The sequence below is a fragment of the Aedes albopictus genome, chromosome 1 (assembly GCF_035046485.1).
Source record: "Aedes albopictus strain Foshan chromosome 1, AalbF5, whole genome shotgun sequence".
Classification (NCBI taxonomy): domain Eukaryota; kingdom Metazoa; phylum Arthropoda; class Insecta; order Diptera; family Culicidae; genus Aedes; species Aedes albopictus.
Genome location: NC_085136.1, coordinates 71467564 through 71488951, shown reverse-complemented (window position 1 = coordinate 71488951; position 21388 = coordinate 71467564). Strand labels below are relative to the sequence as shown.

General features: G+C 40.9%; 1 protein-coding gene across 21 annotated transcripts in view; it reads right to left on the bottom strand.

Moving 5' to 3' along the window:
• The window catches only part of LOC109397187 (neurobeachin), a 405013-nt gene that overhangs the window by 126684 nt on the left and 256941 nt on the right, over positions 1-21388 (bottom strand). For 16 of the 21 annotated variants that reach the window (XM_029877456.2, XM_029877463.2, XM_062844813.1 and 13 more), the window contains exons 3-7: positions 10730-11158; positions 1981-2102; positions 1664-1910; positions 1451-1597; positions 992-1387 (exon numbers count right to left, since the gene is read on the bottom strand). In XM_029877456.2, the coding sequence (XP_029733316.1) occupies positions 992-1387; positions 1451-1597; positions 1664-1910; positions 1981-2102; positions 10730-11158 (1341 nt within the window). The remainder of the gene's footprint in view (positions 1-991; positions 1388-1450; positions 1598-1663; positions 1911-1980; positions 2103-10729; positions 11159-21388) is intronic. The other 5 variants (XM_029877465.2, XM_029877466.2, XM_029877467.2 and 2 more) reach the window with 1 other exon arrangement.

Sequence of the window (21388 nt, the reverse complement as noted above, 5' to 3'; positions counted from 1 at the left end):
ATTTCGGTTCCCCATGGCCAGAAAAACACACACTGAAATTGGAAATGTGGCAGTGACGCACCCGGGACTCACTCAATCATCGTAGTTCATCTTTATGCGCCACAAGCGGAACGCAATATAATAAAAAAACACGTTTGAACTCGAACCAACACCAGCACCCACACCACAATCTTTGATACAATTCCGTCCCAGATACTGCCGCCAGTCGTCGTCTCATATACCGAACACAATTTCCAATTTCATTCAACAAACGCGGCCAAAAAATCAAAACAATTGCTTAAAGAAATATTAACTCACTTACCGACATGCGCCATTGTAGGATTCGGAACACGAAATCAATTTTAAACAACAAACAACAACTTTCTTCAAATTATTTCAATTTTATTCATACCCAAAAACAACGCGTCACATTTCACCATCTCTTCTTCACAAAATCCGTTTCTTCACTGACTTACAACGCTACAGCGCTCATTCACCGAGCACATCGAGCTGCTGCCGTCTTTCTCTCTCGCTCTCTTTCCTCCCTTCACGATTCTCTCTCAAAGTTACCCCGTTCTGCCTCGCTATGAGCCGTGCGCCTGATGATGGCAGAATCCGTCATCCCTCATTCATGTTGGTCCCAATCCGTACACTGAAGCAAATCTGCTGTTGGATGTTTTAATAAAACTTATTTATTTATACTTCTATATACTACAGTGAGTACCAGAACCTTGAATGAATCTATCAATAAGTAGAATTAAAATGATTCATTACTTTACTTTCAGTGTGTAAGTATTACTCTCACAAACACTCATACTTGCGTTGCGATCTCACACATACTGCCAAGAGAAATGTTTGTCAACCTGTTTTTCTCATTTTCCTCAAGAAGCTCGCGGGACAGCACAGGAGTCAACTCCACATTGTGTTAGTGTAACTCAGAGTATTAAAACGAACGTAACCTTAAAACTAAACGTAAACTAAAGAAATAAAATAACACAAAAAGCATGCTTACAGAGCCAAAATCAAACGGTTCGCCGGAAGCGTCTAGCATAAGGCCGCTGCCGCCCAGCGTGGCAACCGAACCGCTGGAACCGGCGACAGCTCCAGCAGCGGAACCGCCACCACCACCACCGGAGGCAGCAGCAGTGCTGCCAGTGGTGCCGGCGACGGTGGCGCCACCGCCCGATTTGGCGGCAGCGTTGGCCACCAAGTTCCGATGGATGTTGGACTCGATCGGAGCCGGCGGTGTCGGCGAGAGGGACGATAGAGCAGCGCCCGGAGACACCACGGCGGACGATGACCCGCCGAGGACGCCGGCGCCACCTCCGATCGCGGCCGGGTCGAAACTCACCCGCTTGTGGTTGTCCGGCAGATTTAGGTAGCACTCGTTGTCGAACCGGAACTGGGACTGTCGGGGAGGGGAGGAACGGTTAGATTGATTGCTAACAGATGGCGGAATTGCAAGACTTACCTTGTAGCCGGGACCTAACCGGTGCATGGCGCAGATTTGCTGCGTCGTCAGGGCCTCGCTGAACAGGTAGATTGCGGCCATCTGGCCGCAGAATACCCGCTCCTCGTCCAGTTCCGGCGTCGCGCCGATGTAGCACTTGTCGAAAGGCTGCGAAGGGTACAAATCAATCATGAATACCAATTCAAACACCCTTCAAACCCGACCGAGACTCACATCATTCGTCGACACGAACCAGGCCATCTCGGTGCTGGACGCGAGCTGGCCGTTCACCAGGCACTTGATCTCACTCTTGGTCCAGCGGTTGTAGATGTACACGATCGCGATCATGTACCACTTGCGCGGCTGGAACTCGTACTTGACGCAGTGCTGGAAGCCCTTGCCTTTGACCTTCATCGACGTCAGCACCAGGCAGTTGCCGACGAAGTGCGCCGTGTAGCCGACGCCCTTGGACGTTTTGAAGCTGTTGTGGTGAGGATTAGAAATGTTCTCAAGGGTAGTGTTCAAGAATAGTAGTATGGGAATTAACTTACCAGTACAGATAGGGCTTCTCGCGTTCAATGTTGACCGAGTTGATCGGGTCTAACCGGAACCACGTGGTGAAGGTGAACCCGCTTTCGTAAGGCCATTTTGCCAGGGGTGGTAGGACGACAGCCTGTATAAGTAGAAGAAATAGAAGAAGATAATGGAATATTGCAGAAAACATGATCGTACCACAACAACTACATGTACTGAAGTTACTACTATGGACTCCATGAGAGAAATTTGTACTTGATAACGCATATTGACTGTGTAGAGTTGCAGTTTTTGTGAAATTGTCCAAAGATCATAAAGGCTCTACCAGATCTAACACCATACAAAAGGTCAATGTGGGCCTACCCCACGGATAGTTGACAATAATACTGAGATAGCTCTACTACAGCCGTCGCCGCAAACTCAACAGCTGTCATCTCCGTCTCTAATACGGCCGCTAACAAGCCTGTTCCGGTAATCGACCTCGTTAACGTTTCTTGGAACTCCGATTTGAACTTCTGCAGAAGTTTAAAGAGAAGTCTGCAACTTTTCCTTCTACTTCACTCTAGAACCGACCTGGAATACCTGTCTCTGGGTCAGGTAACGAAAATATCCTAGTAAGTCCCTAAAACTGTATTACTGTCTACCTTGACAGTTGGACGCAAGCGTAGTGGAAGTCCTTTCTCAACCGGATTCGCTGAGTCGACTTCGACACCTTGGAACGGATAAATTCGCCGGTAGTCGTGGCCTCATCAGTGCAGACGTTTCCCACATCAGATCTGAAGGACAATCCCCGGCGATATGGGAAAATCTGGAAAACGATAGTAGAGCCCCCATATTTACTTCTTTGGAAGACGTGGACCCCACCAGACTTCTGGGGCACTTAACAGGTCCGTTGCCAGGACACAATCTGTAACGCGTGGCTATACCGCCACCCCCTCCCCCTAGAGCGTTACGTAATTTGTGGACGGCGCCTGATTATCAGCGAAGCTCCCTGGATATAATGACCAATTTGGGGTCCTTCAGAAAGTTCGATCACAAAACCGCTCTCTCGGTAAAGGATACGGGCTGAAAAGCGAGAAGTCAACTTCCGACACTTTGTAGTCCTTTGTGTTCTTAGGTTCATCCCTTTTATAAACCTAGACATTGACACTCACCTACCTACCATTTGTAGGTGTTCAATTACTGGGCCCCATCAAGATGACTTTAGATTGCATTTACCTAACTGTCATGGGTAGCTATTGCTAATCTTCATAGCAAGATATAAAATCTTCTCAACCAAGTCCCGGTTCCGAGATTGTTTCGTGGAGATTTCAACTCACATTACCCTGCTCATGAAAGATCGCCTTCTGATCTCAGAGGGACGACACTCTTCGAGGTCTTTGAGGCCAGATTCAATGAATACACCAGTTCAATTGGGGTCTCCGGACCACACAAATTGTAATCATTCACTACATATCACCTCCGTAAATAGTATCGGTCTAGTAGAGTAGCGAGAAATGTGTGGACCGAAGAGTGAGCATTGATTACTAATTATTGAGCAGTGAACAGCCAGGTGTGTGTTCGGGATGAGGAGTGAGTAATACAGAGTGAGTAGTAAGAAATGAGGGATTGCAAATAAATAATGTAAATTGAGGAGTAAACGTAAGCAGTGTTTGATGAACAGTAAGAAATGCGAAGCAGTGAGAAGTGAGCAGTGAAGGGTAAGGAGCGACCAGTGAAGAGTGCGAAGTGAACTGTAAAAAATAGGCAATGAGGAGTGAGGAATAAATAGTGAGTATTAATGAGTGAGCAGTGAAAAGTGAGGAGTTAGTAGATAAGAGTGATCAGTGAAAAGTAAGAAGTGTGCTAAAGGAATGGGCAGTAAAAATAAAGAGCGAGGGATGGGAAGCATTGAGGAGTGAATAGATAGAAGTGAGAAGTGAAGTACCACGTATAAGTACACGCACAGAAAAATGAATGTTTATGTGCTCTTTAAGCTTAAGTTCAGATTCATGGATTTAAAAATGGCGCCGATAATCGATTTTCGACATGTATTCGTCGAGCCTGTTCTGAAAATAATCATACTGTATGGGTTTCCAGAAATTTTCAGATACCGAAAGCCACCATCTTGGATTTCAAAATGGCGAACATTTAACAGAGTACAAGCACACAGAGTCCTTGATCACAGCTTTACTTTTTTCAAGAATCTGGTAATCCTTAAGCTTCTGATCATCAGTGGATCTTCCTAGCCCTTCAGAAGGTTAACAAAATTACAGTTGAGCAACAGTTACAACTAAACTATAATCATCTCTGTTTACCTGCCAAGCGAGGTTGAACCGAATCTGCATAGCGAGCTAAAAAGTTTTTTCAATCAAGTCGAGGTTGTCGAGAATATTTCTCGTAGATTTCAGCTCACACCATCCTGCTTGGAGCAGAGCGCTTACTGTTCTGTGATCCTCAAAGCTGGCTCTCTACGTACTTCAGCGGGCTTCTTTCTACCGCGGGTAAGGTCTCCGTCATCAGTCGGTATCAAGAGCCTGCGCTTTTCCTAGAGCCGTAACACGGATCCACGCGGTAGCCATCAATTACACAATGTGAGTGGCAACTGAAGCACTTACTACGACGAGGTGTTCCCATTGGGTCATGATCTAGCAAAATGGACAAAGTACACTGCCCTGTATATATGTATTTATAGCCAAATGATCTGTTTTCACGGTTAGTATACTTTGTTCGTAAACTCTATGAAAACAACATTAAGTTAATTTGCCGCATGTTTAGTTGGGTCATCATAAGCTGTCCCATGCTCATTTTTTTCTCATATGTTCAGTTTATACGCATAAAAAGTTGTACCACAAATGATGAAAAATGATAATAAGCAATGTAGAATGTTCCATAAGAAGTCTAAGAAAACTGTGAGGAGTAACCTTTGTAGAGTACAGAGTATTAGGCAGTCAGGAATGATGACAATTGAGCAGTGGTAAGGAAGAAGTTTGGCATGATAAGTGAAGAGTTAGCTCGGATTGACGAAAGGTGAGCAGTGAATAACAAAGAGTGTAAAGCGAGGGGTGTGAAGTAGAAATGTGAGGAGTGAACATTGATTACAAATTATTAAGCAGTGAGTATTATTAAGTATTATTATTATTAGAGTATTATTAAGTGAGTATTATTAAGAGTAAGTAGTTAAAGGTGACAAATAAGCAGTGTAAAGTGAGTAGTTAAAGTGAAAAGTAAGAACAGTAACGAGGGTGAAGCAGTAAGAAGTGAGCAGGGTAAGGAGCGACCAGTGAAGAATGCGAAGTAAAATGTAAGGAATAGGCATTGAAGGAGTGAGGAATGAAGAGTGAGTATTGATGAGCGAGCAATGAAGACTGAGGAGTGAGTGAAAGTGAGGAGTGAGAAGAGAGAAGTGGAAGGTATGTAGTGTGAAATGAGGAGTAAGCAGTGAAGCGTTACAATTGAGCAGTGATAACTGAGAAGTGTGGAGCAATGAGTTATAAGTAGTTAGGAGTGGTCAGTGAAAAGTGAGAAGTAAACTGTAAGGAATGGGCAATGAAAAAGAGCGAGGTGTGCAAAGCAGTCCGTCCTTTGCTGCTTCGCGTTTCAGGCGGGTGTACAGCTCTGCCACCGTTCCAAATGTTCTGGCAATAATGTCCATGTCGTTCGCAAAGCACACAAATTGAGCGGATTTTGTGAAAAACGTTCCTCGGCTGTTGAGCCCGGCTCGTCGCCTCACACCTTCCGCAGCGATGTTAAAGAGTAGGCATGAGTGTCTATCACTAAGTCGCAGTCCCCGCCGAGATTCGAATGAACTGGATAGTTCACCCGAAACCCTTACGCAGTTTTGAACACCGTTCATCGTTGCTTTAATCAGTCTAGTCAGCTTCCCAGGAAAGCCGTTTTCGTCCATGATTCTCCATAGCTCTGCGCGGTCGATACTGTCGTATGCCGCTTTGAAGTCGATTAACAGGTAATGCGTTGGGACCTGGTATTCTCGGCATTTCTGGAGGATTTGCCGTACGGTAAAGATCTGGTCCGTTGTCGACCGGCCGTCGATGAAGCCGGCTTGATAACTTCCCACGAACTCATTTGTTTTAGGTGACAGACGACGGAAGATGATCTAGGATAGCACTTTGTAGGCAGAATTCAAAATAGTGATCGCCCTGAAGTTCTCATATTCCAAATGGTCGCTTTTCTTGTGACTGGGGTAGATTACCGTCAAGAGGCCTCCATCTTTATCCCTGCATATTTTGGCTCGCGGCACGAAGCCGTTGCGGTATGCGTTGAGCTTTTGATAGAACTTCCGTGTTTCTTGGGAACGGCACAGCAGTTCCATTTCTTCACACTCCGCTTCTTCCAGGCGGCGCTTTTTCTCCTGATAGCGGCGGGTCTGCTGTTTCCGCTTCTGTTTATAACGTTCCACGTTCTGTCGAGTCCTTTGCTGCAGCATTACCGCCCTCGCTGCGTTCTTCTCCTCCAAAACCATTCTGCACTCTTCATCGAACCATTCGTTCCGTCGATTCCGTTCCACGTACCCGATGGTGCTCTCCGCTGCGTCGTTGATGGCTGCTTTCACTGTACTCCAGCAGTCCTCTAGAGGGGTCTCATCGAGCTCGCCCTCGTCTGGCAACGCGGCCTCGAGATTCTGCGCGTATGCTGAGGCGACATCCGGTTGTTTTAGTCGCTCAAGGTTGTACCGTGGCGGTCGCCGGTACCGTACATTGTTGATGACGGAAAGTTTTGGGCGTAGTTTGACCATCACCAGATAGTGGTCGGAGTGGCGCCTGGGAATTCATAGTGGAGTTTCTCGGGAATACCTCCAGATCATCCTTGGAAATTGGTCCTCGAGAATTCCCCCCGGAGTTGCTCTGGAAGTCCTGCAGAAGATCCTCAGGAAATCCTCCTGAAGATCTTCGGGAGTTTCTCCAAAAGAACCTGAGGAATTTCTCCAGAAGTTCCTGGAGAACTCCTCTAGGAATTCCTCCGAAATTCTTGCCTAAATTTCCCGAGAATTTCTTCAGGAGTTGAGTATCCCAAGAATTCTGCCAGGAATTCCTCTCCAAATTCCTAGGAAAATTCTACAGGAGTACTTTGGCAATTCCTACAGGACTTCATCGAGAATTCCTCCAGGAGTTCTTCGGGAATTCCTCAAGGAGCTCTTAGTGAATTCCTCCACGAGTTCTTTGGGAACTTCTCTAGGAGTTCATCGGAGATTCCTCTTTAAGCTTTTTGGAAATTCCACCAGGAGATCCTCGAGAACTCCTCCCGAAGATCCTTGAAAAATCTTTCAGGAGTTTCTCGAGAATTCATCCAGCAGATCCAGGAAGTCCTCGGCAATTCTTATAGAAGTTCCTTGGGGATTCCTTTCGGAGTTCCTCGGGATTTTCCGGAAGTTTATCGGGAATTCCTCCAGAATCTCATCTCTTCTTGAATGCCTTTAAAAGTTTGTCGGGAAATCCTCCTGTAGATCCTTGGGAATTCCTGCAGGAATATCCTCGGGAATTCCTCCAGACAATCTCCGGGAATTCTTAGAGAATTCCTCCTGAAGATCCTTGGGAATTCCTCCAAGAGTCCCTCGGGACTCTATACGTTTGGCAAATTTTTTTTTCAGAATTTTCCCAAGAAATCTTTCAGGAGCTCCTCGGCAGTTCCTCCATGAGATTCTCGTAAATTCCTCCCGGAGCTCCTCGGTGATTCTTTCAGGAGTTCCTCGAGAATTCCGCCAGGAGATCCTTGAGGACTCCTTCTGATAAGCATCGAAAAATCCTCATGGAGTTTATCGGGATCCATGGGAATCCTTCAGGAAATCGTCGAGAATTTCTCCAAAAGATCCTCCACAATTCCTCCAGGAGTTCCTTTAGAATTCATCCAAGGATCCCCAGAAATTCCTTCAAGAGACCTTCCGGAATTGCTACAGGAGATCCTCGGTAAATTCCTTCCAAAAGTTCTTCGGAAATTCTTGCAGGAGTTCCTAAGAAATTACTCCAAAAGGTCATCGAGAATCCCTTCAGGAATTCCTTCAAAAAATTCTCGGGAAAACCTCCAGGGGTTCCTTCTTGGGATTCCTCGGGAATTTTCCGAGTAGTTACATGTTTCTCGGGAATCCCTCCAAGAATTCCGAGAGCAGTTCTTCATAGTTTTTCGATGTTCTTTTCCGGCAGTTCCTCGGGAATTCCTCTTCTTGGAGGTATTCATAGGTATATCCAGATGAATTTGTGGTAAACTCCTGAAGCATTTCCTGAGAATATTCTGGAAGAATTTATGAGAAAATGCTAGAAGGATTCTCGATGAACTTCTGGTGGAATTTCCAAGAAGTTCCTAGAGAAATTCCCTAAAACAAAAACTCCTCTGAGAATAATCAAGAAACTCCTGGAGGAATTTCCGAAACTCCTTGGAGATGTTCTCTTAGAGGCATACCTGATAATCTCTTGAAGGATTTCCGAGAAAGAGGAGAAATTTCCGAATAGGGTAGCGAACCACTTGGGCAGCGGCCGGTATTTTGGGCACTCTTTGCTATAACTCAGTCAATTCCAAACCAATTGACTTGAAATTTTGTACACGGCTAGATACTATACGTATCTCATCGCATTCCAAAAAATGTGTCAATTGTTAAAGAATAAAAAAAAGGACGCGGACACCGTCTTCAGCCAGAGGCTGCACAGACTGAATGAAACTTAACACTAGACAAGGGACACACGAAGCATGCACCAGTGGATGCGGAGAAGAAACTATTCTCACGAAAAGTTTCATCGCCCGGAGCGGGAATCGAACCCTCACCCCATAGCATGGTGCAATTAGAAGCGTGGTGACCCTAACCGCACGGCTACGAGGCTCCACAAGAATTGGCTGAGTTATAGCAGAAAAGTGCTCAAAATAGGACCCATGCCGAGATGGTTCCACTTCCCTAACTCCTAGAGGGAAAAATTCCCAAAAAAAAACTCCTGGAAAAAAATCCGATGAATTCCAGGAGGAATTCCTAGAAGAATTCAGAGGAATGCATGGATCAATTTTCAAAGGAATTTTCTAGCAACTCCTATGGGAATTCTAGAGGATCTCATAGAGGGATTCCTAAGAAACTCCTGTGGAACTCCTGGAAAAGATGTTAACAAACTTCTGGAGGAATGCCTGAGTATCTTTTGGAGAAAATTCCGAGGAATTCATGTAGAATTTTCCGAGGAACTCCTGGAAGAATTCTCGAGGAACTCCTGCAGAAATTCCCGTGGAACTCTTAAAAGAATTCTCAAGGAACATCTAAAGAATTCCCGAAAAGCTTCTGAAGTAATTTTCGAGGAACTCCCGGAAAAAATCCCTTGCAACTCCAGTATGAATTCCCGAGAAACTCCTAGTGGGATTCCTGAGGAATTTCTGGTGGAATTCCTGAAGAACTTCTGGGAGAATTTCCGAGGAACTCTTGGAGGGCAGGAATTCCTGAGGAAATTGTAGAGGAATTCCCAAGGAGCTCCAGTGGAATTCCCGAGGAACTCCTTGAAGGGATTCTCGAGGAACTTCTGGTGGAATTCTCGAGGAACTCGTGAAGAAATTCCCGATGAATTCTGGAAGAATTCCCGAGTGACTTCTGGAGGAATCCCAAAAAACTCCCGGAGAAATTCCCGAGGAATACATGAAGGAATTTTCTGGGAACTCCTAGAAGGATTCCCGAGAAACTGCTGGAGAAATTTCCGAGGAATTAATGTGGAATTTCTCATGGAACTTCTGAAAGAATGTTTGAAGAACTCCTGGAGGAATTCCCGAGGAACTCCTAAAAGAATTCTCGAAGAACTTCTGAAGGAATTCCCTAGGAACTCCCGGAGAAATTCCTTTAGAACTCCAGAGTGAATTCCCGAGGAACTCCTGGTGGAATACTTCTGGAAGAATTTCCAAGGAACTCTTGGAGGCTTAACTGAGGAACCTTTAAATTAATTCTCGAGGAACTCCTTGAAGAAATTCTCGAGGAAATCCTGGAACTCCTGGAAGAATTTTCGAGGAACTGCTGGAGTAATGACCGAGGAACTACTGGAGAAATTCCCAAGGAATACATGAAGGAATTTTCTGGGAACTCCTGGAAGGATTCCCGAGGAACTGCTGGAGAAATTTCCGAGGAATTAATGTAGGATTTCTCGAGGACCTCCTGAAAGAATTTTTGAGGAACTCTTGGAGGAATTACCGAGGAACTCCTGAAGGAGTTTCCGAGGAACTCCGAAAATAATTCTCGAGGAACTTCTGAAGGAATTCCCAAGGAACTCCCGGAGAAATTCCCGAGGAACTCCTTAAAGCATTCTCTAGGAACTTCTGAAGGAATTCCTGAAAAGCTCCCGTAGAAATTCCCTTGGAACTCCAGAATGAATTCCAGAGGAACTCCTGTAGGAATATCCGAGACCCCTCCGGAAAAAAAAAAATTCGGCAAACTTCTGGAGGAATTCTCGAGGATCTGAAAGAATTCCTGAGGTACTCCAGGTGGAATATCCGAGGAATACCTGGAATTCCTGAGAAACTTTTGAAGGTATTCCTGATGAAATCCTGAAGAAAATCCCGTGGAACTTCTAGAGAGGTTCTCGAGGGACTACTGGAGAAATTTTGACAGGCTTGGACAAATCTTCGGACAAGACTGCGGAAAATTCTCGATGAAGCTCTGTTTCAAATTCAAATGAAGTTCTGGCAAGAATTCCGGTTTCTGTTGGGTGATCTCACTAGCGAATCCTCAATAAAGACCTAGGTTGACGATATCACATTACGTCCCGTCATACGACTAGAGAACTACTAATTCTACATAGATTCCAGCAACACACTTACCGATCCCTTCCGTCCGGGAAAGCTGAAGAACACATCCGGCCCATTCCTATGCGGCATCTGCTTCAGCACGTTCAACAGCTTAGCCGAATGCCGAGGCCACTTCCCATTGATGGCCTTCATCGCACCGAACAGCAACTTCAGCTCCTTCACCGTAATGCTATAGCTGGCCAGCACCCCGAGCATTTCGATCAGCAGATCCGCCACAATGGGTTCGGCCCGTGGCAGCCGCACCAGCACATGCTCGATCAGCCCTATTTCCGTACAGGCCTGCAGATTGCGGACGCTCTTCTTGAGGATGGCAATGAACACGCTCCACACCTCTGCTTGCAGATTGGCCGGACAGTGGTCCAGCAGTTCGAGCATGTGTTTCACATTTTGGGCGTCCTGAACGACGAAGTTCAGCTCCATGTCGAACTCGCCACCGACGAGCTGTAAGGGTTAAAATAGAGATAAAAAGTTAGGCTAGGTTGTGATTTCAAAGGATGCTGGATGTTAACTTCCGGAAGATGAAATGACACTAAACCGAGAAATAGAGACTGACGGCATGCCACCACGCCGCTTTCGTTTGTAATGGTGTAGTTATTATTGTGATTGCTGTTGGCTGCCGTGGTCGCTTACAGTAAAATGAGAAAGTTCACCATAAATGAATGACACGTTGTGGTTTTGGGGGCCGAGTTGAAAACAGTGTTATTTTGACGAATTTTCAGAAAAAATCCAAAACATTTTCTCGAAAAATTCTAACAAAGTTTCACAGAAAATTCAGATAAATTTTCAAAAAAAATCTGATGAATTTTCAGAGAAAGATCAGACGAATTTTTAGAGAAAATTGTTAGGATTTTTCAGAGAGAATTCTGATGAATATTTCAGAGAAAATTATGATGAATTGTTGAAAATGAGGTTACGAATTTTCAGTAGAAATTTCAAAGAATTTTCTGAAAAAAAATGTTGTTTAATTTCAGAGAACATTTTGAAGAACTTTCAAAGAGAATCCTGAAGAATTTTAAAGGTTATTCTAAAAATTATTCAATGACATTTCCCAGGAATTTTCAAAGAAAATTTTTAAGAATTTTCAAAGAAAATTTTGAAGAATTTTCAAAGAAAATTTTGAAGAATTTTCAAAGAAAATTTTGAAGAATTTTTAAAGAAAATTCTAATGAATTTTCAAGAAAAATTCAAAAGAATTTCGAGAGAAAATTTTATAGAATTTTGTGAGAAAATTTTATAGAATTTTTAGAGAAAATTTTATAGAATTTTGGAGGAATTCTATAGAAATTCAGAGAAAATTCCATAAAATTTTCAGAAAAAATCCTAAAGAATTTTCAGGGAAAATTCTGAAGAGTTTTCAGAGAAAATTCTAGAGAATTTTCAAAAAAAAAATCTAAAGAATTTTCAGAGAAAATTCTAAAGAGTATTCAGATAAAATTCTAAAGAGTTTTCAGAGAAAATTTTAAAGAATTTTCAGAAAAAAATCTGAAGAATTTTCAGGGAAAAATCTAAGTTTCAGTGAAAATTCTAAAGAATTTTCAGTGAAAATTATAAAGAATTTTCAGTGAAAATTCTAAAGAATTTTCAGTGAAAATTATAAAGAATTTTCAGTGAAAATTCTAAAGAATTTTCAGTGAAAATTATAAAGAATTTTCAGTGAAAATTCTAAAGAATTTTCAGAGAAAATTCTAAAGAATTTTCAGAGAAAATTCTAAAGAATTTTCAGAGAAAATTCTAAAGAATTTTCAGAGAAAATTCTAAAGAAATTCAGAGAAAATATTTAACATTTTCAGAGAAAATTCTATAGAATTTTCAGAGAAAATTCTGAAAAATTTTCAGTGAATATTTTAAAGAATTTTCAGATTAAACTGTAAACAATTTTTAGAGAAAATTCTAAACAATTTTCAGAGAAAATTCTGAAGATTTTTCAGCGAAAATTCTAAACAATTTTCAGAAAGAATTCTAAATAATTTTTAAAGAACATTCTGAAGAATTTTCAAAGAAAGCTCTTAAGAATTTTCAGAGAAAATTCAAAAGAGTTTTTAGAGAAAATTCTAAAGAATTTTCAGATAAAATTGTAAAGAATTTCCAGATAAAATTCTAAAGAATTTTCAGAGAAAATTATAAAGAATGTTCTGAAAAATTACTAAAAGGAAATCTAAACAGTTTCTAAAGAAAAATCAAAGAGAATTCAAAAGTGTTTTTAATAAAAAATCTATTAGATAAAAAAATACAGGAATTTCCAGAGAAATGGAAAAATTTTCAGATAAAAAAAATATATTAATATTTGAGCAGCAAATTCACTACTCGGGACGTCTTTCCGAGCAAACTACCGGTGTTTCTCCTAAATGGTCGATACAAAGTCATGTTTCACATTTATGTGCCTTGACACGAGCCCTGACAGAAGGCGAGTAGTGGTTGACTAGGAAAAAACGAGCAAGGAAGCAGATATTAAGTTTAAATGAGAAGTTGCAGAAGCTGCTGCAGGAGCTCCGATACACGGTGGGAGCAAATGGATTACATTCCATTCCGGGAAAACTTCTCTCCGGGCCATCATCGTTTGCTAGAGCACAAGAAAGGACGACTGTGTTGCAGCTGCAGTAGCAACAACAGCAATGAGCTGTTGTTGCATTTCCGGGTCAGGTCAGAGCTTGAGCGAAATAAATTTGTTTATTTAATCATTTTGCCCATTAGAACGAGGAAGTCGTTGGCCTTGCGACAGAAAGATGTATAAACGGAAATTCTGTGTATTTGTGTTAGCTCTTGTTGCATGGCAAAACTTGACAGAGTACGCATTCTTTTTTTTTTTTTCTTTTTTTTTTTTTTTTTCTATGATGGTCCCATTGGGCCACTTTGGTCCCACCACCACCCCATACGCATCATTAGTAGATGGGAGGCTTATTGGACGAGTTATCATTATGATATTTGTTGTGCTTCCTGTTTCTCAGATTTTTGTTTTCTTCATTGGCTCCCGCGTATGTCCATCATAATTCATATCAACCTATCTTTAACACATCTTACGCATAATCTCTTGAATGAATGAAGATTGTTTGCCTGTTTGACTTCATCCGGTAGTCTGTTAAACAATTGGAATCCTTTGTAAAAAAGACTATTTTGAGTTCCAGCTTTTCTAAAATTTTGAAGTCGCAAATCCATCGCTGTTCTTGTGTTGTGATTATGAACATCTGTTCCGTACTGAATAATCTCCGTCAAATATCTTGGTAGCAGTCCATTTTTTAATTTAAATATAAACTCCAAGGTTCTAACAGTGAGTCTTTCTTCAACAGTCATCCAATGCAGCCAATCACGCATAGTCGCTGATGGGGTTGTTCGAGTACATCCTAATATGAGCCGCATAGCTTTATTCTGTATTCTTTGCATTCTGCGTTTTTGTCTTCTGTTAGCAAGGAAAAGAACCGTTGGACAATATTCAAAATGTGACGCAACAATCGATTTGTACAGCATTATTTTTGTTTCGACATCTAACAATTGATTGATTCTGTAAATAACACCCAATTTCCGGGCAGCCTTCCTAATTGTGTAGTCCACGTGATCATTGAATGAAAGTTTGTCGTCCACTATTACTCCTAAGTACTTCAAGCTTTCCACTCTTTCAATTTCTTGTTCTTCTAATCGTAACGGTTGAATGTTTCCTTCCATGCTTTTATTAGTAATAACCATATATTTCGTTTTCTTAACGTTCAGCATAAGCTTTTTCAATTTCAACCAATCACTAACTTTGTTCAATTCTGTTTGAAGTTTTCTATAAGCTCCAGCAAAATCCTCGGCGACAATGAATATTACTGTGTCATCAGCAAACATGTTGACTTTTCCATCTGTCATGATCTCCTTGATATCGTTTATGTAAATGATGAATAAAAGAGGTCCCAATACGCTTCCTTGAGGGACTCCTAGTTCAACATCAATAGCACCAGATTTTTTACCTTCATATAAAGTCACTTGTTGTCTGCCTGTCAAATAGCTTTTAAACCACTGTAAGACAGAACCCCTAACACCAATTTTGAATAACGCCCCAACTAACTTTGTTCTGTCTATCGTTTCAAACGCTCGCTTCAAATCTATAAACACTGCTATAATCACATTTTTCACCTCGATTGCTTGTTTCCACTTCAACAGTAACAAATTCAGTGCTGATTCACATGAATGGTTTTTTCTAAAGCCGGATTGTTCATCAATTAGGATGCTGTTATTTTGGAGAAATTCACACAGTTGTTCTTTAACAATCAACTCCAAGACTTTCTCGTACAGCGGCAGCATATTAATGGGCCTTCGATCCGCAGGATCTCTTGATTGGGCTACTTTGGGTAATGGAACTATTAAAGACTTTTTCCACCTAGATGGAAATTCACCTCGCGATAATGATTTATTAATCACACTTAAAAAATCGATCTTAATTGTTTCAAAAGCATCCCATAAAACTCTAGTATTCACATTGTCTATACCCCCACAAACTTTTAACCCTTTTACAACTTTTTCTAATTCAGAAATTGTGACCATATGAAACACACTCCACGATTGTCCATCACGTTGGGGATGCGCGGTACATTCTCCAACCATCGGCACTTCCGGAATACTATTATGAATGGTTCTTACACTTTGTACGAAAAAATCATTCAATTTGTTTGCTTTGTCTGTTACGTCCATTTCTCCGTAGCTTTCTCCGAAGTCAACTCCAGGATCACGACTTTTGACTGGTTGTAACACTTTTTTGAGCACCTTCCATACCTTTGTAGGGTCACCTTGGCATTCCTGAATATCCCTCCTGATGAAATCGGATTTTGATTTACGCATTTCTGCAACATACTTGTTTCTTAGCCGCTGATACGATTTCCAAGCAACAGATTCTCCTGTCCTCCGAAATGCAGCATAAGCTCTGTCCCTAGCTTCCTTCATTCTATGCAGTTTTTCGTTGTACCAGGCGCAATCGTTATAAATTTCTATCTGCTTGTCTATCACCATCTCGTTCACAGCGGATTCCAAAGAATTGCTCAGTAGATCTGCGCATTTATCGGTAGTTTCAAGCATATCAAAGTTCTGCATTTTATCCTGTAGTTTGCGACAGAGTTTTTCTTTCGAGTACCGTCTCCAACTCCTAACATTTATCATAGTAGACTGCCGTTGATAATCTCTTGTACTGAAACTCAATCCAATCGTCTCATGGTCCGATATTTTTTCATCCTTTAGATCTATCGCTGATATCCTATCGTCATTTGTAAAAGCCAAGTCTATCATGGTACAACTTCTTGCATTAACTCGCGTGGGAAATTGTACAATTTGTCTCAATGACAGTGAGTCCATAACATTTTTTAGTTCACGCCGGTTACATACCTTCATCCAGTTGATATTGAAATCTCCAATTATCACATTCGTTCGTTTCTCATCAACAACGTTTGGTAGCCAAGAATCTTCAAGATACTGCAGAAATGTGGCGTCACTTGCGTTCGGTGAATGATACACTGCACCATAAATCACAGACGTACTTCCTATTGTAATATCTATCGCAAGGAACCAATTTCCGAGGCATGCCTCGTTAGAAATTACCTTCCATCTAGTCCCAGCTCGTACATAGCAAGTTATTCCTCCCGTGTGACGCGATGTTGACAAACAATTGATCATATCATACCCTTGAACCATAAACTGATTTAGATCATGATCTTCAGTTAAATGCGTTTCTGTTAGTATAGCCAATACAGGTTTTCGTTTTTTCAATAGTATCCTAACCAGTCTTGTGCATTATCACCATCATAACACAAAAAAGCCGCAACATCAACATTGCCTTTCTTCCTCCATCAACGCTACAGCCGACCGTCTCTATGTTGCTAACGAACACATTCGAGCCGAACGCATTGATACGGTGGATGCCGCCGCCACGCTCTTTCTCCGCAAATCTCTTGAGCAACCGAACGCTTCTTAACAGTCGTTCCAACGCAGAGCTATGTCACTCACTGCTGGGTGACTCTCATGTGAAAGGGCCAGGATGAAGGTCAATTTGTTAAGTAGTATTGCATGGCGCAGCAAACACAAACATAGCACGCCCTATGAATAGAATGCAAAGTGTAGAACAAAAACTCGCTTCGGTGTTTCATCGTGTGGTTCGAAAACAAGAGACGATCGCTGTTGCTGGATGTGGTTGACTCTGCATTGAACGATGGTTGGCTTGAGTGGCTTTTGCGTGAATCGATTATGTTTTGATGGACTGCGTTTGTCGTATGAAGTGATGGTTAAAGCGAGTGTCGTTCGACATTAACCATCCTGAAACTGCACAACCCTGATCCTAACTTCTTCTATATGGCTACATATTGCTACATTTCCATACAACACCTGCAACGGTGATTGCTATTCACTGTAGTCAACTAATTGCCTTTTTCGCTCTTTCATTTTCAAATACAGAGGGCATCTGTCGCTCCATGCACAATGATTAGTCTCGTTAGATTTGTTACCACTCAAGTTTGATCTCACACAATTGATGCATTTCACGTCAGACGAATTGCATTCTTTTACTGGATGGTCACCAGCACAGCGTGGACATGCTTGCTTTTTTGCCGTACACTTCCCAACTTTATGATTGAAGCCACTACATCTGTAACACCGAACGACGTCTAGGGCGTCCACCACTTGGCATCGGTCCCAACCACATATTAGTTTCTTTTGCTTCATAACCTTCTGAAAAGTTCTCGCGTCAATCTCAATAATAGCATCATAATTTTCATTCACATCCTTGTCTTTTGTGACAATTTTTTTCAGCTTGAAGTGTTTCACATCCTCCATAACTTCGTTATTATCTATCAATGTTGTTTTTAATTCTTCTTCGTTCATTTCTTCATTGATTCCCACGATCTTCATTGTCGGTTTCAAAGCATCGTTTACTTCAACATCACAATGGTCACATAACTCATTTTCTATTTTCTGCTTCAACTTCATCATAACCGCATTATCCTGCATCTCCACAAGAATGCTCCCGTCTTTACGGGTATGTATGTCCTTAACTTTGAAATTCGATGGTTTGACTTATTCACTTAGCATTTTTTTAGTATCACAAGCATTTTTTCCGTTTTTGGGTTTAATAATAATTCTCGAGTTTGGTTTCTTCGGTGTTACTGTAGATCTCGCTTTGTTAATTATTTCCAAATTTTTGGATCTACCACTTCTAGGAGTCTCTTCAGAAACTGACACGGATTTACTGTTTTTCACTACATCCGCGAAAGAAGCTTCCTTATTTACATTCACCGTTTCGCTATTGAGCGGCGGCAATGTTGTAGTACTACTAACTGGCCTCGCCTTATTTGTAGAACGCAAATTATACCGGAACATGTCATTTGAAGGAGCTGCAGAATTTTTTCCAACTCCGCTCAGTTCTTCTCTTAAGATTTTTCGTACCCTTTCATCAAAACTTTCCACAAAATCGAATACACCCTGTAGTTTTGTCATGCTGTGCAACACTTCATTCATTTTTTTATGCATCTCTTCTGTATCGTCGAACTCATGCAATGCAATACATGTATCACATGCGTATACAGCATTTTTCATCTGCCGAAGTACGTCGAGGTGCTCATGAGTACCATTCGGAAAACAGTCCCAGTGGATCGTTTCTTTGCAGCGACCAAAACATTCAAGAGTATATTGATCCGAGTCCAGTATTAGTTCATGGCACCGTGCACACATTTTCATCGATGCTCTCTTTCTCACATTCGCTTCTACTTCACAGGCGACGCTGTCGCCAACACTTCCACAACGAGGCATTTACCTCAATATGTTTTTGCACAATAGCTTTATCACCACAATTTGTTTTTCGGATTTTGTGAAATATTCTTCGTCAAATAACTCAATAAATAATTACATAAAACACTCAAATGTCACATGAAAACAATAAAGATTAGGATTCTTCGTCAGGTGAGTAAAATTTCCCGTAAATTTAGGACATAAAACACACAATAATAAACATAAAAACCCGCTGTCGCGACACAAGCAACTACTCAGCGCGATCGAATTACTATTCAAGGGAAATTTGCGATGTAAGATAAACTAGATAATTAAAGCATTGCTAACAATGCTGTGGTTATTAGAAATCATGCAAATAGAAAGGGAAGCACACAAATATCAGAAATCAGAAATCAGAAATCAGAAATCAGAAATCAGAAATCAGAAATCAGAAATCAGAAATCAGAAATCAGAAATCAGAAATCAGAAATCAGAAATCAGAAATCAGAAATCTGAAATCAGAAATCAGAAATCAGAAATCAGAAATCAGAAATCAGAAATCAGAAATCAGAAATCAGAAATCAGAAATCAGAAATCAGAAATCAGAAATCAGAAATCAGAAATCAGAAATCAGAAATCAGAAATCAGAAATCAGAAATCAGAAATCAGAAATCAGAAATCAGAAATCAGAAATCAGAAATCAGAAATCAGAAATCAGAAATCAGAAATCAGAAATCAGAAATCAGAAATCAGAAATCAGAAATCAGAAATCAGAAATCAGAAATCAGAAATCAGAAATCAGAAATCAGAAATCAGAAATCAGAAATCAGAAATCAGAAATCAGAAATCAGAAATCAGAAATCAGAAATCAGAAATCAGAAATCAGAAATCAGAAATCAGAAATCAGAAATCAGAAATCAGAAATCAGAAATCAGAAATCAGAAATCAGAAATCAGAAATCAGAAATCAGAAATCAGAAATCAGAAATCAGAAATCAGAAATCAGAAATCAGAAATCAGAAATCAGAAATCAGAAATCAGAAATCAGAAATCAGAAATCAGAAATCAGAAATCAGAAATCAGAAATCAGAAATCAGAAATCAGAAATCAGAAATCAGAAATCAGAAATCAGAAATCAGAAATCAGAAATCAGAAATCAGAAATCAGAAATCAGAAATCAGAAATCAGAAATCAGAAATCAGAAATCAGAAATCAGAAATCAGAAATCAGAAATCAGAAATCAGAAATCAGAAATCAGAAATCAGAAATCAGAAATCAGAAATCAGAAATCAGAAATCAGAAATCAGAAATCAGAAATCAGAAATCAGAAATCAGAAATCAGAAATCAGAAATCAGAAATCAGAAATCAGAAATCAGAAATCAGAAATCAGAAATCAGAAATCAGAAATCAGAAATCAGAAATCAGAAATCAGAAATCAGAAATCAGAAATCAGAAATTAGAAATTAGAAATCAGAAATCAGAAATCAGAAATTTAGAATTTTCTCTGCAAACTCCGAAGAACTTCCCTTGGTAATTCCGGAGATTTTCCCTAGAAATTCCATGGAATTTCACTTGGAAATTCCGGAGAATTTCCCCTGAAAATTCCGGAGAATTTCTCCTGAAAATTCCGGAGAATTTCCCCTGTAAATTCCGGAGAATTTCCCATGGAAATTCCGGAATATTTCTCATGGAAATTCCGGAGAATTTCCCATGGAAATTCCCAAGAATTTCCCCTGGAGATATCCGAGAATTTCCCTTCGAAATTCCGGAGAATTTCCCCTGGAAGTTCCGGAGAATTTCCCCTGCAAAACTCCGGAGAATTTCTCCTGGAAATTCCCGAGAATTTCCCGTCGAAATTCCGGAGAGTTTCCCCTGATAGTTCCGGAGAATTTCCCCTGGAAATTCCTGAGAATTTCCTCTGCAAAATTCCGGAGAATTTCCCCTGGAAGTCAAAGAAGTCAAAGATTTCAAAGAAGTCAAAGAAGTCAAAGAAGTCAAAGAAGTCAAAGAAGTCAAAGAAGTCAAAGAAGTCAAAGAAGTCAAAGAAGTCAAAGAAGTCAAAGAAGTCAAAGAAGTCAAAGAAGTCAAAGAAGTCAAAGAAGTCAAAGAAGTCAAAGAAGTCAAAGAAGTCAAAGAAGTCAAAGAAGTCAAAGAAGTCAAAGAAGTCAAAGAAGTCAAATTTCCCCTGGAAATCCCGGAGAATTTCCCTTGGAAATTCCGGAGAATTTCCCCTGGAAATCCTGGAGAATTTACCCTGGATCCGGTTTAGGGTGGTGCTTCGAATCCAGTTTGACTTTCTATTCTGCAGAGCTGTAACTTGTTCTTGCCTAAAAATACTTCCAAGTTTTTACGTCTATTTCAGACATACTAGCTGACTGGTATAGCCGGAAAAGGGCAACAAAATCATTGTCAGGAGAATTTCCCATAAAGAAATTCCGGAGAATTTTCCTTGGAGAAATTTCAGAGAATTTCTCTTGGAAATTCCGGAGAATTTCCCCTGGAATTCCCGGAGCATTTCCCTTATTAATTCCGGAGAATTTCCACTGGAAATTGCGTAGAATTTCCTCTGGGAATATCGGAGAATTTCCCCTGTAAATTCCAGAGAATTTTCCTTGGAAATTCCGGAGAATTTCCGTTAGAAATTGCGGAGAATTTCCGCTGGAAATGCCAGAGAATTTCCCCTGGGAATTTTCCTTGGAGAAATTTCAGAAAATTTCCCTTGGAAATTCCGGAAAATTTCGTTGCAAATTTCAGAAAATTTTCCTTGGAAATTTCAGAAAATTTCCCTTGGAAATTTCAGAATATTTCCCTTGGAAATTTCAGAAAATTTCCCTTGGAAATTTCAGAAAATTTCCCTTGGAAATTTCAGAAAATTTCCCCTGGAAATTCCGGAGAATTTCCCCTGGAAATTCCGGGGAGTTTTCCCTGGAAATTCCGGAGGATTTCCCCTGGAAA